This window comes from Arvicanthis niloticus, chromosome 1 (assembly GCF_011762505.2).
Source record: "Arvicanthis niloticus isolate mArvNil1 chromosome 1, mArvNil1.pat.X, whole genome shotgun sequence".
NCBI lineage: Eukaryota > Metazoa > Chordata > Mammalia > Rodentia > Muridae > Arvicanthis > Arvicanthis niloticus.
In genome coordinates, this window is record NC_047658.1 from 50703364 (window position 1) to 50717389 (window position 14026).

The window sequence follows — 14026 nt, forward strand, 5'->3', positions numbered from 1 at the left end:
TGCCAGGTTTTAGAAAATATTGTTTAAAAGCTAGCAGGCCCCAAATTACCCTATAATGGCCTCTTTGGGTACTACTGACCCTGGTCTGGAAGGCAGTACTCTAAGGGATTAAAAGGTAAGGTCTGCTTTTCTCATCAGAATTTAAATGTGGGATGGTTTCCTAGGAATGGGCAGTACCTGTATTAAAGGAAAGCTCCCCTAGTGGTGGGAGGTTGAACAGCAACCACTGGGGCTTCTGATTTGACGATTGCGCCACTCCTTGCTCTTCTGGCAGCACTTTTTTTTTTTTTTTTTTTTTTTTTAATTTGGGGAAGGAGGAGGTCCTTGTTAGGAGATTGGTGTCATCCTACCCAAAAGTTCCAGAAGGAATGGAGAGTGAGGAGTGACAGACAAGCCGTGAGATACTAACGTAGAACCAAGGATAAAAAGATGAACCTCCGAGAAAAGATGTGGAACTCTCGGGGACACGGGCAGCTTGGGATGTGAGTGAAACCCTCACCCAGTGTGATGTGTCCTTCACAGGCGAGGTCTTTTATGCCACATCCCCGGAGAAATTCACTTTCCAGGAGGCAGCCAACGAGTGCCGGAGGCTGGGGGCACGGTTGGCCACCACGGGCCAGCTCTACCTGGCCTGGCAAGGCGGAATGGACATGTGCAGCGCTGGCTGGCTGGCTGACCGCAGCGTGCGCTACCCCATCTCAAAGGCTCGGCCCAACTGCGGAGGCAACCTCCTGGGTGTAAGGACTGTCTATCTGCACGCCAACCAGACAGGCTATCCTGATCCCTCATCCCGCTATGACGCCATCTGTTACACAGGTGGGGCTGGGGCTGAAGGTGGGAAGGGGTTCTCACCACTGAAATCAGATCCCAATAAGGTTTTGGGAAGGGACCACCAAGTTCCTGAACCCCATATTTTTATCCTGTCTTCGGTTTTCACTGCTTCTTAATGTATCCAGCCCTGTTTCATCAGATCCACACAGAACAGAATTTAAAGTATATGCTTCTGAGCCGCTGCTGTCTTGGGTTCGAATCCCAGCTCTTCCATACAATGACAGCTCATTTCCTATTTTATTTCTACAGCCCAGTCATACTGAAAAGGGACACCCTCTCTCCCAAAAGCCTCTCTTCTCTTTTTGATAATCTGACCACTCTTTGGAAGTATTACCCTCATAAATATTCTCTTTATTAATAACTATCTGATGTCTGCCAGCCCCTCATTTGTCCAGGACTGTGAGGCAGGCAGTTCTCCAACAATGCCTGCATCAATTACACAAAGAACCTCTGCAAGATTCCCTTCCTCACCGATTCACATTGTCCCATGGAACACAGAGCAGGCAAAGTAGCAGCTGGTGGGGAGGCAGAAATAAGAACTGATTTCATTCGATAAGCCGTGAGCTAGTTGATCAATATACCATGAGGAGCCTAGTGCTTCTACAAATGCAACCAACCTCAGACTCTTATTAATAATTTAATTGCATCTATACTGGATAGGTGCAGAATTTGTCTTGCCATCGTTACTCAAACAATACACTGTAACAGCTATGGAGATGGTGCATATACTCTATAAGGAATTATAGCAACCAAAAAATGACATAAGATTCCAGCAGTGGCCCAGAAGTTATATAAGGGATTCTAGCATTCACAGAGTTTGACATCTGTGGGAGGCTTGGAACCATCCCAAGGGAAAGGAAGAGTTACAGAATTCAAATGCTTGAGGTCCTTATAGTGGGCAGGGCCAGGTGCCTGGCTTCAGCCAAGTAGAAGGAAATGGGGCACATTCAGTTCTCATCCCCTCAAAACAGCCCTAAGCTAAGCACTAAAGCCTGTCATTGCCTCCTGTCCCAGGTGAAGACTTTGTAGACATCCCAGAAAACTTCTTCGGGGTGGGTGGTGAAGACGACATCACCATCCAGACGGTGACCTGGCCTGACTTGGAGCTGCCCCTGCCCCGTAATATCACGGAGGGAGAAGCCCGGGGCAATGTGATCCTCACTGCAAAGCCCATCTTTGGCCTGTCCCCCACTATCTCAGAGCCCGGGGAGGCCTTCACACTTGCCCCTGAAGTGGGGACCACAGCCTTCCCTAAGGCTGAGGAGAGAACTGAAGAAGCCACCAGGCCCTGGGGCTTTCCTGGGGAAGCCACACGTGGGCCGGACTCTGCCACTGCCTTCGCCAGTGAGGATCTGGTGGTGCGAGTGACCATCTCCCCAGGTACAGCTGAAGTCCCTGGTCAGCCCCGCTTACCAGGGGGTAAGTACACTTCCAAGGAACAGGTAGGGCAATTATGTCTACTCTTTGGTCACAAATTATTAACCTCAGATGAAGCCACCTGTGGAAAACAGGCTGTATATCAAGCAGAAGAAAGCACCGTGTGGTTTACCACAAAATAGACCCACTTGAAAACCATTGCTCTGGGTGACCCCATGGCCTTGCCTGGCCTTGCCCTCTCACGAGGATAGAAAATCAACCAAGTTTAGTGGACAGGCTGAGCGCAACTGTCCTGAGGGAGCGGTGACCTGACAGGGCCTCACAGTCCTAAATAATTGAGGAAGGGGGGAGTTAAAAGGAGAAAGGTATTTTGTGATGTGTGAAAATTATGTAATGAGAATACGTTCAAATTTCTGTGCCCATGAATAGAGTTTGATAGGATCAAAGCCACGTCCCCTTTTTTAAGACTTTGTCTGTGGCTAATTTAGGTCAGTTGTGGCTGAGTTAAGCACTTGAATGAAATCACATTGTCCCACAAAACCTGTTCTAGAGACCAGGTGTGATGCTACATATCTGCATCCCAGAATGGGAGGGTGAGGCAGAAGAGTTGTGAGTTCAAGGCCAGTATGGTTTATATAGCAAGATTCTATCTCAAGAAGAAGAAGGAGACGGAGGAGAAGGAAAAGAAGAAAGGCCTGATATCTGGTTCTCTCTGGAAAACACTTGCAGCTCTTAGGTTAGGTGGGTGATGTTCCTATACCCAGGGAAGGGATGTCACTCAGCACAGAGCCCAGCTGATCCCCAAATGCAAATCTACATTCTGGTATATGGTCTTGATGGTGTCCCCACCCGGGATGACACATTTATCTGCCATGACTTCATGATATCACCAAGTAAAACCAAGGTGTAATTGCCCAGATCTAGCTATCATGTCTAAACGAGGGAGCTAAGCTTAGAACAGCCTGCGTGAGCATCTGTCTTACCTCCATTTCTTTCTCCCCTCTCCATTCCCTCCAGGAGTTGTATTCCACTATCGCCCAGGTTCCACCAGATACTCTCTGACATTCGAGGAGGCACAGCAGGCCTGCATGCACACCGGGGCAGTGATTGCCTCTCCTGAGCAGCTCCAGGCTGCCTATGAGGCAGGCTATGAGCAGTGTGACGCTGGCTGGCTGCAGGACCAGACCGTCAGGTAAAAGACAAGCTTACCATTTCCAGCCCCAACCAAGAAGCCCCCAGCCTGACACAACACCCAGGACAGGGGGGCGGGTGGGCAGCCAGCATTTTGTGTACTAGTAAGGGGTAAGATATGCCTTTCCTATCCCCAAGGACAGCCCCTCACCCCCTTCCCATCCTCTTTCACAGATATCCCATTGTGAGCCCACGGACTCCGTGTGTGGGTGACAAGGACAGCAGCCCAGGAGTCAGGACCTATGGTGTACGCCCATCATCAGAAACCTATGATGTCTACTGCTACGTGGACAAGCTTGAAGGTACAGGCCGTATTATTGCATCCCTAGACCAGCAGGGACTAAGGGAGAGTCACAGAAGGAAGGGATAGAATTGTCACCACCCACCCTGGCCTGCTCCCACACAGTTTTCCAGGCAGAAAGCAGGCCCACCCCTCACCTCTTTTAATTCAAGGTTCTTCTCTCCACCAAAGGCTCATATGATTTCCCCCTTGTGTTTTAGTGTGACATTGGTCCTTCAGAAAGCCATGATGAACTAAATTGATGGTGGCTAAATTGATCCATTTATTATAAATAAATGTTGGGCAACCCCTCCCAGTGCCCACGAACAAGTCAAAGGCCCTGAGAAGTCCTGCAGCTTAAAACCTCTTTAACTCTTTGCAACTCAGCATTGCCCAAGCTTATTCAACTACAGACCTGCTTTGTCTCGTTTCTTTTAATTGCCATGAACGTCACCAAACTGCCTCTCCACTGAGCCCAATTCGGAAAATGCCAGTGTTCTGGAACAGTTTAAGCATGGCCACTCACTTAACCTCTGTAAGCCTCAGTTCCCCCATCTGTAAAACATGCTTAAAACTCATATTAGAGGATCTTCCAAGTATTAGTAGAGACCTATTAAAAAGTGCCTGGCACAAATAAATGCTGGGTAGCTATGAGTTTCCATCTCCCTAACCCAGACTGGGCCATGGGTAATATGTGAGTGCTGAAGCCCCAAAGGAATGAGAATCAGGTCCACAGCCGTCACTGAGCTCCATGAGAGAGCAGAGAGCTAAGAGTGCTTGGGGGACTGGGGTTGCCAGCTGAACCACCACTGTTAGTCAAGGGAAGTGGGCATAGGTGTGAATGGAGAATCTAAAAAGGAGGGTCTTGGGGATAGAAGCTAATTCCTCATAGATGGACTAGCTTGGCCTAGCTCAACTGTGGCATGGTCTTCCTTTAGCAAGGGCTGTCCCATGACCCAGGAAATTCCTACTCAGTACAAAGTGGAGAAGCTGGTCTCTATTGCCCAAGATCCCAAGAGATCTAAGGGTGTTGCCTTGGGCCTGGAGTGGGTGACTGAGTAAGGCTGGGGACTATCGGAGTACTGCCACATACTCCTATATGGTGAATATGAACAGCCCTGGTGAGCAGGGTGAGGGTTCCAGGAGCTCTGCCCTAGAGCGGGGTAGGGGGTGGGGGGCACAGGACTGTGACACACATGAATCATCACACCGCCATTGCCTCTGTCCCCAGGGGAAGTGTTCTTCGTCACACGCCTCGAGCAGTTCACCTTCCAGGAAGCTCAGGCCTTCTGTGTAGCTCAAAATGCTACCCTGGCCTCCACTGGCCAGCTCTATGCTGCCTGGAGCCAGGGCCTGGACAAGTGCTATGCTGGCTGGCTGGCAGATGGCACCCTCCGATACCCCATCGTCACCCCTCGGCCTGCCTGTGGTGGGGACAAACCGGGCGTGAGAACTGTCTACCTCTATCCCAACCAGACCGGCCTCCCCGACCCACTGTCCAAGCATCATGCCTTCTGCTTCCGAGGTACTGAATTCACCCCTTCTGCCTGGGAGGACCCCTTACAGCTTCCTCTATAAACAGTGACAAATGGTTCCTACTTCAAAGGGAGTTACATACAAATATTAATTGGGGTAGTGTATTTGAAACACTCTGTGTGTGTTTATGTGTAATGTTGCATGCTGTTTTATTTGTATGTTCTTGTCAATTTTCTTCTAACTTGTAAATATCTTTGTAATAAGTGTAATCAAATAAGTCTGGTGTCCTCTGTCAAGCACCAGCCAGCTACATGCTTGATTGACCCACACTGTGAGGCACTACCACTATAGTATCAGCCGTCCTTACCATTTAGAGGGTGGAGAGTGACATGCTAGGCTCTGATTGGTTCAATTCTCACAGCATCCATATAGGGTAACAGTGCACCCACCAGAAGGGAGATTGTAAACTACTGTGAGCTGTGGCTTCAACGCAACACATCAAACTCAGTGACAATACAACTTCTTATGAATCCGGGATTATTTTAAATTTTTTTGAGATTTATTTTTTACCATTTTTAATTATGTGTATGGGGGGACGTATGTGCATGTGAGTCCAGGTGCTCCTGGAAGCCACAGGCATCAGACACCCAAGGAAGTGAATTTCAGGTAGTTGTGAGATTCAAACTCAGGTCCTCTGTGAGTGACGTACACACACTTAACCACTGAACCATCTCGCCAGGCCAAAGGATCGCTTTTAACTAAAGGCCTCCAAGTTTCTCTGTCTTAGAGGGACATCTTTTCACTTTATTTGTTGTTTGTGTTTTGAGAGTCTCACATAGCCAAGGCTGGCCTTGAACTCCTGATTCTCCTTTCTTCACTTCTTAGTGTTCAGATACAGGCATGTGATAGGACAACATGCCTGGCAATAGGGAGAGCCTTATTATTTTTTTAAGTTTTTATTTATTTATTATATGTAAGTACACTGTAGCTGTCTTCAGACACCCCATAAGAGGGCATCGAATTCCATTAGAGATGGTTGTGAGCCACCATGTGGTTGCTGGGATTTGAACTCATGAACTCCAGAAGAGCAAGTCAGTGCTCTTAACCACTGAGCCATCTCACCAGCCCCTTATTTTTTTTTTATGTGTATAATTTTAACATTTTAATTTTAACTAAAAACTTAAAATTAACATACACAACAATATATTTCACTATGCATTATCTTTTTCTGATTGTCTGCCTTTGTTTTTTATTAAAAATTATTATCATTTATTTTGATCATATTTTTGCCCTCTCGGGTCCTCCCCAACTACCTACCCACCTGACTTTATGTTTGTTCTCTCTTTAAAAGAAAAGAATGAAACAATAGGACTGGTAGGACTGGAAAGATGACTCAGTGATTAAGAGCACTGGCTGCTTACTCTTCCAGAGGACCAGGGTTCAATTCCCAGCACCCACATGGCAGCTCACAACTGTCTGTAACTCCAGTTTCTGGGTATCCAACTCCCTCACACAGATATATTTGCAGACAAAACACCAACACACACAAAATAAAGTTAAAAAAAAATGAACAAACAATAAAACACTGCTAAAATGAAAATCAAAGCAAAGAAGCAAAAGATCAATAAGACAAAAAAAAAAAAAAAAAATGCCAAAATAAAGCATGATGTCTCTTTAAACCTTCAGGATCACCGCAACTTTGAAGGTAGTTTGTGCTAAATAGAAACATACTAATCTCAAAAAATGAATAAATTAATTAAAACCCAAAAGTTCATTTAAGAGGGCCAATCCCCTCCCAGGGGAGCTACTGATGCCCTTGTCCAGACTCGGTCATTACAGTGGGCATTAGAGGTTAAACCAGTACACCTCCTAGTAAACTCCTAACCATGACTTCTACCACTCACCCAAGGCCTTCAATGGACTCAAGCCTCTTTTTTGCTTGTTTGTTTGTCTGTTTGTTTTAAGACAGGGTCTCATTATGTAGCTCTGGATGTCCTAGAACTTGCTATGTAGAACAGGCTGGCCTCAAACTCATGGAGATCTGCCTGCCTCTGCCTCCAAGTGCTGAGATTAAAGGCATGCCAGGCTTTAAACCTTTGTCATTCTGTAGAGAAGTCTGGTTCCTCCCTGACCTCCTCCAGGTTGCTGGCTTCCCCTAAATCAGAAATTACCCCTAGTCTATGAATCCTGCCCACTGCAAATGCTGTAATGGCTGTGTGGAATCTAAAGATGAGCCCCCTGGTTAGGGAACTGACACTCAGAACCTAGCTCTACCTTCAAGGTGGACAGGATCATGACAGATCTTGAACTGAGAGATTTGCCCATTGTCCTTGGGCAAGTCACAGTAACAAGTCACCACTTGTAAGATGGAATCTCTTCTCTGTTAAGGTAAAATATATTTGTAAGCATAAAGGTTTTAGGTCCAGCATATATAGTAGACGGCGGGGAAGAGATACCCCAGAACACTCTGTCATAAGCTGCTGGGGTAGCAGGTACATGGTGCCATTATCCAGTAAATACAAATGCCAAACAGCTGTCTCGATGACTTAGAGATTGGGGTGGGTTAGCAAGATTCTTGTACAGCCCAGGTGTACCTCAGGGTCCCTTTACTCCTCTGTCCCTGAAGGGCAAGGCAGAATGGACTCCGGTCAGAGGGCAGAACCTCACTTCCCACATCTTCTACAGGTGTGTCAGTGGCTCCCTCTCCAGGAAAAGAAGGTGGTACACCCACGTCGCCCTCTGACATAGAGGACTGGATCATCACACGGGTAGGGCCTGTTGTGGATGCTGTCCCCTTGGAGCCAGAGACAACAGAAGTGCCATATTTCACCACTGAGCCAGAAAAACAGACTGAGTGGGAACCAGCCTACACCACAGTGGGCACATCCCCACTGCCAGGTGGGTATAGCTGGGCTCTGTGGTATGCCCTGAAGCCATATACACTAACCCCACACTCCTTTCTGCTATGGAATGCTCAGGTGAGGGAGGGAGCCTGGTAAGAGTGGGGCTTGAGCTCACTATATTACCCAGTCATGTCTTGAACTTGGAATCCCCCACCTCAGCCTCCTAAGTAGTGACAGGTCTTCACCACTAAACTCAGATATAAGTTGTATTGAAAATACCAATAAAAACAAGGCAAACAGGGATGTAACCATGTTTCAAATGGTGGAATGTTTTGACTTGTTCTACTTTTCAGGTCCTCTGTAACAGGGACCTCAGCTTGAAAGGCATCTTTATAAACAGCACCGCCTGGCCCTGCTGTCCTGGAGATGGGTTCTTCCTCTCTAACAGCACCAGCATCACCAGGAGGGCTGTGCAAACAGTCCGTAAGCAGGAACAGCCAGCTTCACTATCAGCATTGGGCTCTGCTAGGGGCTTGGAATTAGACTGTGGACCAAGACCCTAGTAGCCACATATGAAACCCATGAGTTAGATACAAGAGACAATATGGAAGCACTTGAAGGGGAAACTTGGTTTGTTTTTTTTTTCAGGGATAGCCCCCCGCCACTTCCAGTGGGTAATGTAGATGTCGGCCCTTGGAGTCCCACAAAGCACAGTTCATATAGCCTGTGACCCTGAGGCTATAAAGGGAGCTTCCCAGGCCATTCTTCCTTTAATTTTCTTTCTTTTCTCCCTCTCTCCTTCTATCTCTTCCTCCTTCATTTTTCTCTCTCCTTTTGACCTCCTTTGTCACTTTGTCATAACACTTAAAGCACATCCCTTAGGGATCATCTGACATGTTCCCAACACTCTTTTTTTTTTTTAAGATTTATTTATTTCACTTATATGAGTACACTGTAGCACTGTAGCTGTCTTCAGACACACCAGAAGAGGGCATCAGATTCCATTACAGATGGTTGTGAGCCACTATGTGGTTGCTGGGAATTGAACTCAGGATCTCTGGAAGAACAGTCAGTGCTCTTAACCACTGAGCCATCTCTCCAGCACCCCAACACTCTTAAAAGGCATTTTTCTGTTGAAAGGAGGGAATTCAGGTCCATGTATGACTTTGAAATAAAGCAGAGTTCACGATTCCACACTTCACCTTGGCTTCCTTCTTTCCTCCAGGGATCCCTCCCACATGGCTTCCCACTATCCCAGCAGTAGAGGAACACACAGAAAGCCCCTCTGCCTCTGCAGAGCCCTCTGCCTCGGAAGTTCCATCTGCCTCAGAGGAGCCATACACACCTTCACAAGCAGTGCCAAGCACAACAGAGCTGCCAGGCTCAGGGGAGGCATCAGGGGCACCTGACCTCAGTGGTGATTTTACAGGCAGCGGAGACACTTCGGGACGCCTTGACTCCAGTGGGCAGCCATCAGGAGGAAGTGAAAGTGGACTTCCCTCAGGTGACCTTGACTCCAGTGGGCTCAGCCCCACAGTGAGCTCAGGCCTGCCTGTAGAAAGTGGATCAGCCTCGGGAGATGGTGAAGTCCCCTGGTCCCGCACACCCACAGTTGGCAAGCTGCCCTCTGGAGGTGAAAGTCCTGAAGGCTCTGCCTCTGCCTCTGGAACAGGAGACCTTAGCGGGCTGCCTTCAGGAGGGGAAATTACAGAAACTTCTGCTTCTGGGGTAGAAGAAATCAGTGGGCTTCCTTCTGGAGGAGACGGTCTAGAAACTTCTACCTCTGGAGTAGATGATGTCAGTGGAATTCCTACTGGAAGAGAAGGTCTAGAAACTTCTGCCTCTGGAGTAGAAGACCTCAGTGGGCTTCCTTCTGGAGAAGAAGGTCCAGAAACATCTACCTCTGGAATAGAGGACATCAGTGTACTTCCAACTGGAGGAGAAAGTCTAGAAACTTCTGCTTCTGGAGTGGGAGACTTGAGTGGACTTCCCTCGGGAGAAGAAAGTTTAGAAATATCTGCTTCAGGTGCAGAGGATGTCACCCCGCTTCCTACTGAAAGAGGAGGTCTAGAGACTACTGCCTCTGGAATAGAGGACATCACTGTGCTTCCTTCTGGAAGAGAAGGTCTAGAGACTTCTGCCTCTGGAGTAGAGGATGTCAGTGGACTTCCTTCTGGAAGAGAAGGTCTAGAGACTTCTGCCTCTGGAATAGAGGACATTAGTGTGTTCCCTACTGAAGCAGAAGGTCTAGAAACTTCTGCCTCTGGAGGATATGTTAGTGGGATTCCTTCTGGAGATGGCACAGAAACCTCTGCTTCTGGAGTAGAGGGTGTGAGTGGTCTTCCTTCTGGAGGAGAGGGTCTAGAAACTTCTGCTTCTGGAGTGGAAGATCTTGGCCTTTCTACTAAAGATAGTCTAGAGACATCTGCTTCAGGAATAGATGTTACTGAGTTTCCTTCTGGAAGAGGGGACCTAGAGACCTCTGTTTCTGGGGTAGGTGATGACCTCAGTGGACTTCCTTCTGAAAAAGAAGGCCTAGAGACCTCAGCTTCTGGATCTGAGGACCTTAGTGGCTTGCCTTCTGGAAAAGAAGACTTAGTAGGGTCTGCTTCTGGAGCCCTGGACTTTGGCAAGCTACCTTCTGGAACTCTAGGAAGTGGTCAAACTCCAGAAGCAAGTGGCCTTCCCTCTGGATTTAGTGGTGAGTATTCTGGCGTGGACATCGGAAGTGGCCCATCCTCTGGCCTGCCTGACTTTAGTGGACTTCCATCTGGCTTCCCAACTGTCTCCCTTGTGGACAGTACCTTAGTGGAAGTGATCACAGCCACCACTGCCAGTGAGCTGGAAGGAAGGGGAACCATTGGCATCAGTGGTGCAGGAGAAGTATCAGGGCTGCCCCTCGGTGAATTGGACAGTAGTGTGGACATTAGTGGCCTCCCTTCAGGAACTGAACTCAGTGGCCAAGCATCCGGATCTCCTGATATCAGTGGAGAAACATCTGGATTTTTTGATGTTAGTGGACAGCCATTTGGATCTTCTGGCATCAGCGAGGGAACATCTGGGATTCCTGAAGTCAGTGGGCAGCCATCAGGGATTCCTGACACCACTGAGACATCTGGAGTGACTGAGCTTACTGGACTGTCCTCTGGACAACCAGATGTCAGTGGAGAAGGGTCTGGAATTCTCTTTGTCACTGGCCAGTCCTCTGGCATAACATCTGTAAGTGGAGAAACCTCTGGACTTTTCGATCTCAGTGGGCAGCCCTCGGGGTTCCCAGTGTTCAGTGGAATAGCACCCGGAACCCCCGACCTGGCTTCGGGCACCATGAGTGGCAGCGGGGATTCTTCTGGCATTACATTTGTGGACACCAGTTTTGTTGAAGTGACCCCTACTACATTTAAAGAAGAAGAGGGGTTAGGATCTGTGGAACTCAGTGGCTTCCCTTCTGCAGAGACAGATCTGTCTGGTACATCTGGGACAGTGGATGTCAGTGGACAATCTTCTGGAGCAATCGATTCCAGTGGACTCACATCCCCCACTCCAGAATTCAGTGGCCTCCCAAGCGGAGAAGCTGAGGTCAGTGGAGAACTCTCTGGAGTTGAGACTGGGAGCAGCTTGCCCTCAGGAGCATTTGATGGCAGTGGACTTGTCTCAGGTTTCCCTACTGTGTCTCTTGTAGACAGAACTTTGGTGGAATCTATAACCCAGGCTCCTACTGCTCAAGAAGCTGGAGAAGGACCTTCGGGCATTTTGGAATTCAGTGGTGCCCATTCTGGATCACCAGACCTATCTGGGGACCTTTCTGGGTCTTTGGACCTAAGCACATTGCAGTCTGGGCAGATAGAACCCAGCACAGAACCACCAAGCTCTCCGTATTTTAGTGGAGACTTTTCTAGCACCACTGATGTAAGTGGAGAATCCACAGCCTCTGCAACTGGCAGTGGGGAAAGCTCAGGGCTTCCGGAAGTCACTTTAATCACTTCAGAGTTAGTGGAAGGCGTGACTGAGCCAACTGTTTCCCAGGAACTTGGCCATGGTCCTTCTATGACATATACTCCCCGGCTCTTTGAGGCCAGTGGAGAAGCCTCAGCATCTGGGGATCTTGGTGGTACTGTAACAAACTTCCCTGGGTCTGGGTCTGGCATAGAAGCTTCAGTCCCAGAAGCCAGCAGTGACCCATCTGCTTACCCTGAGGCTGGAGTGGGAGTGACTGCTGCCCCTGAGGCCAGCAGTACATTGTCTGAGTTCCCAGATCTGCATGGAATCACCTCTGCCTTCCATGAAGCAGATCTGGAGATGACAACCTTGGGCACGGAGGTGAGCAGTAACCCATGGACCTTACAGGAAGGCACCGGGGAGGGATCGGCTGCTCCGGAAGTGAGTGGAGAATCTAGTACTACCTCCGATGTCGACACAGGCACTTCAGGTGTGCCTTCTGCCACGCCCATGGCTTCTGGAGACAGGACTGAATTCAGTGGAGAATGGTCTGATCACACCTCAGAGGTGATCGTTGCCCTAAGCACCACCATCCCAGAGTCCGAGTGGGCCCAGCCTACCCAGCACCCTACAGAGACACTTCAAGAAATCGAGTCCCCAAGTCCCTCATACTCAGGAGAGGACACCCAAACAGCAGAAACAATCATGTCCCTGACAGACGCCCCCACCCTCTCTTCTCCAGAAGGATCGGGGGAAACAGAGTCAACAGCTGCAGGTATGGGGGTTATTTTCTCTTTAAATGTGTTTGGGATGTAGGCAAGTGTAGTCCAGAAGGAGGCACGATAACTTTGAAGTTCAAAGCTCAACTGGACAGTGTCAGCTAATACTCCAAATCCCTCTGAGCCTTATCCATAAAGTGAGAATAGTAGCCGAGAAGACCAAATAGGATTTGAACAAAGCAAGCACTGAGCGTCATGCCGTGTTCACAGCATGGCTTTGTGAAGATGACTGACTTCCTTCCACTGGGGTTAGATCCCATGAGCACTCACGTGAATGTCGCCATCTGTGCTTGACACAGAGAGAGAGTACCCATTTAGGTAGTGAGAGAAATTATTATGTTTGTGAGCCTGTCCCCAAGTAAATGTGAGATAACAGAGTACATTTGCTAGTGGCATTCATGTCCAAATATTTAATGTGGGCTAAAACCTGCACAGTTTAAGGGACTATGAAGTCTCACTTTGGCTCTGTCATGATGCTAGACTCTGTCCCAACCCATCCCAGGCCACCAGGACTTCCCTGTGCTGTTGCAGCATCTCCCCTCCACCCTCTCCCAGCCACCAAGCTCCAGCAGCTTTAGATTTTGGAGAAGGAGAGGCATCTTGGTCCTCCCACTGTCCTGGGATAGTCTTCATAATCAGAGAAAAAGTACCCCACATGTTGGGGACTGAGGGAAGAGGAAGGCAGAACTCCAAGGAGTGAGCTGACTCTAACTCATCCTCAAGGACTTAGAGCATTTAATCACCTGGCCATGGGAGCTCAGAGGCTGTTCTGGTCTCTAGGCAGCTGGATTCTTGACACTTATTCTCTAGGTTCTGTATAGAGAAGTCCTGTCGCCCAGAGACATACCTGGAAACATGCCTGTGGCCCACTGGCCACAAAGGCAATCACTGTGACACAGGGAAGTTCTCATTAGCTATGAGGGGGCAGACAGGTGCTAGATAGACTGACTCCTGCAGTCTCCAGAGAGGGAGTCTTGCAGAAGCAGCCTCTCTCTCATAAAGGCAGGATCTCTCATAAAGGAACTTTACTCCTGGGACACATTCAAAAATGAAGAAATTAATCCCAGGAGAAATCCAACTAGATTTACCTGCTGGCCAGCTCCCTCAGCAGCCTTTACACCAGACACAGAAGACTCTGTATTCTTAGATATTAATATCCAAGCATATTAACACCTCACCGTATAGTACAGCCTCGTACATAGTGAACATGCTTCATACTTAGCACATACATAATAAATACATGTGTGTACAGACAGTGCAGGCTCTCTACCTACTCTTCCTTTGCTGGGGTCACTCTCTACAGATCAGAACCT

The 14026-nt window shown here is 48.4% G+C and overlaps 1 protein-coding gene across 3 annotated transcripts in view; it reads left to right on the forward strand.

Moving 5' to 3' along the window:
* Positions 1–14026, forward strand: part of Acan (aggrecan) — a 62865-nt gene that overhangs the window by 36458 nt on the left and 12381 nt on the right. For 2 of the 3 annotated variants that reach the window (XM_034518531.2, XM_034518534.2), the window contains exons 6-12: positions 523–816; positions 1846–2250; positions 3226–3400; positions 3574–3701; positions 4911–5204; positions 7841–8053; positions 9224–12709. In XM_034518531.2, the coding sequence (XP_034374422.1) occupies positions 523–816; positions 1846–2250; positions 3226–3400; positions 3574–3701; positions 4911–5204; positions 7841–8053; positions 9224–12709 (4995 nt within the window). The remainder of the gene's footprint in view (positions 1–522; positions 817–1845; positions 2251–3225; positions 3401–3573; positions 3702–4910; positions 5205–7840; positions 8054–9223; positions 12710–14026) is intronic. The other variant, XM_076936158.1, reaches the window with a different exon arrangement.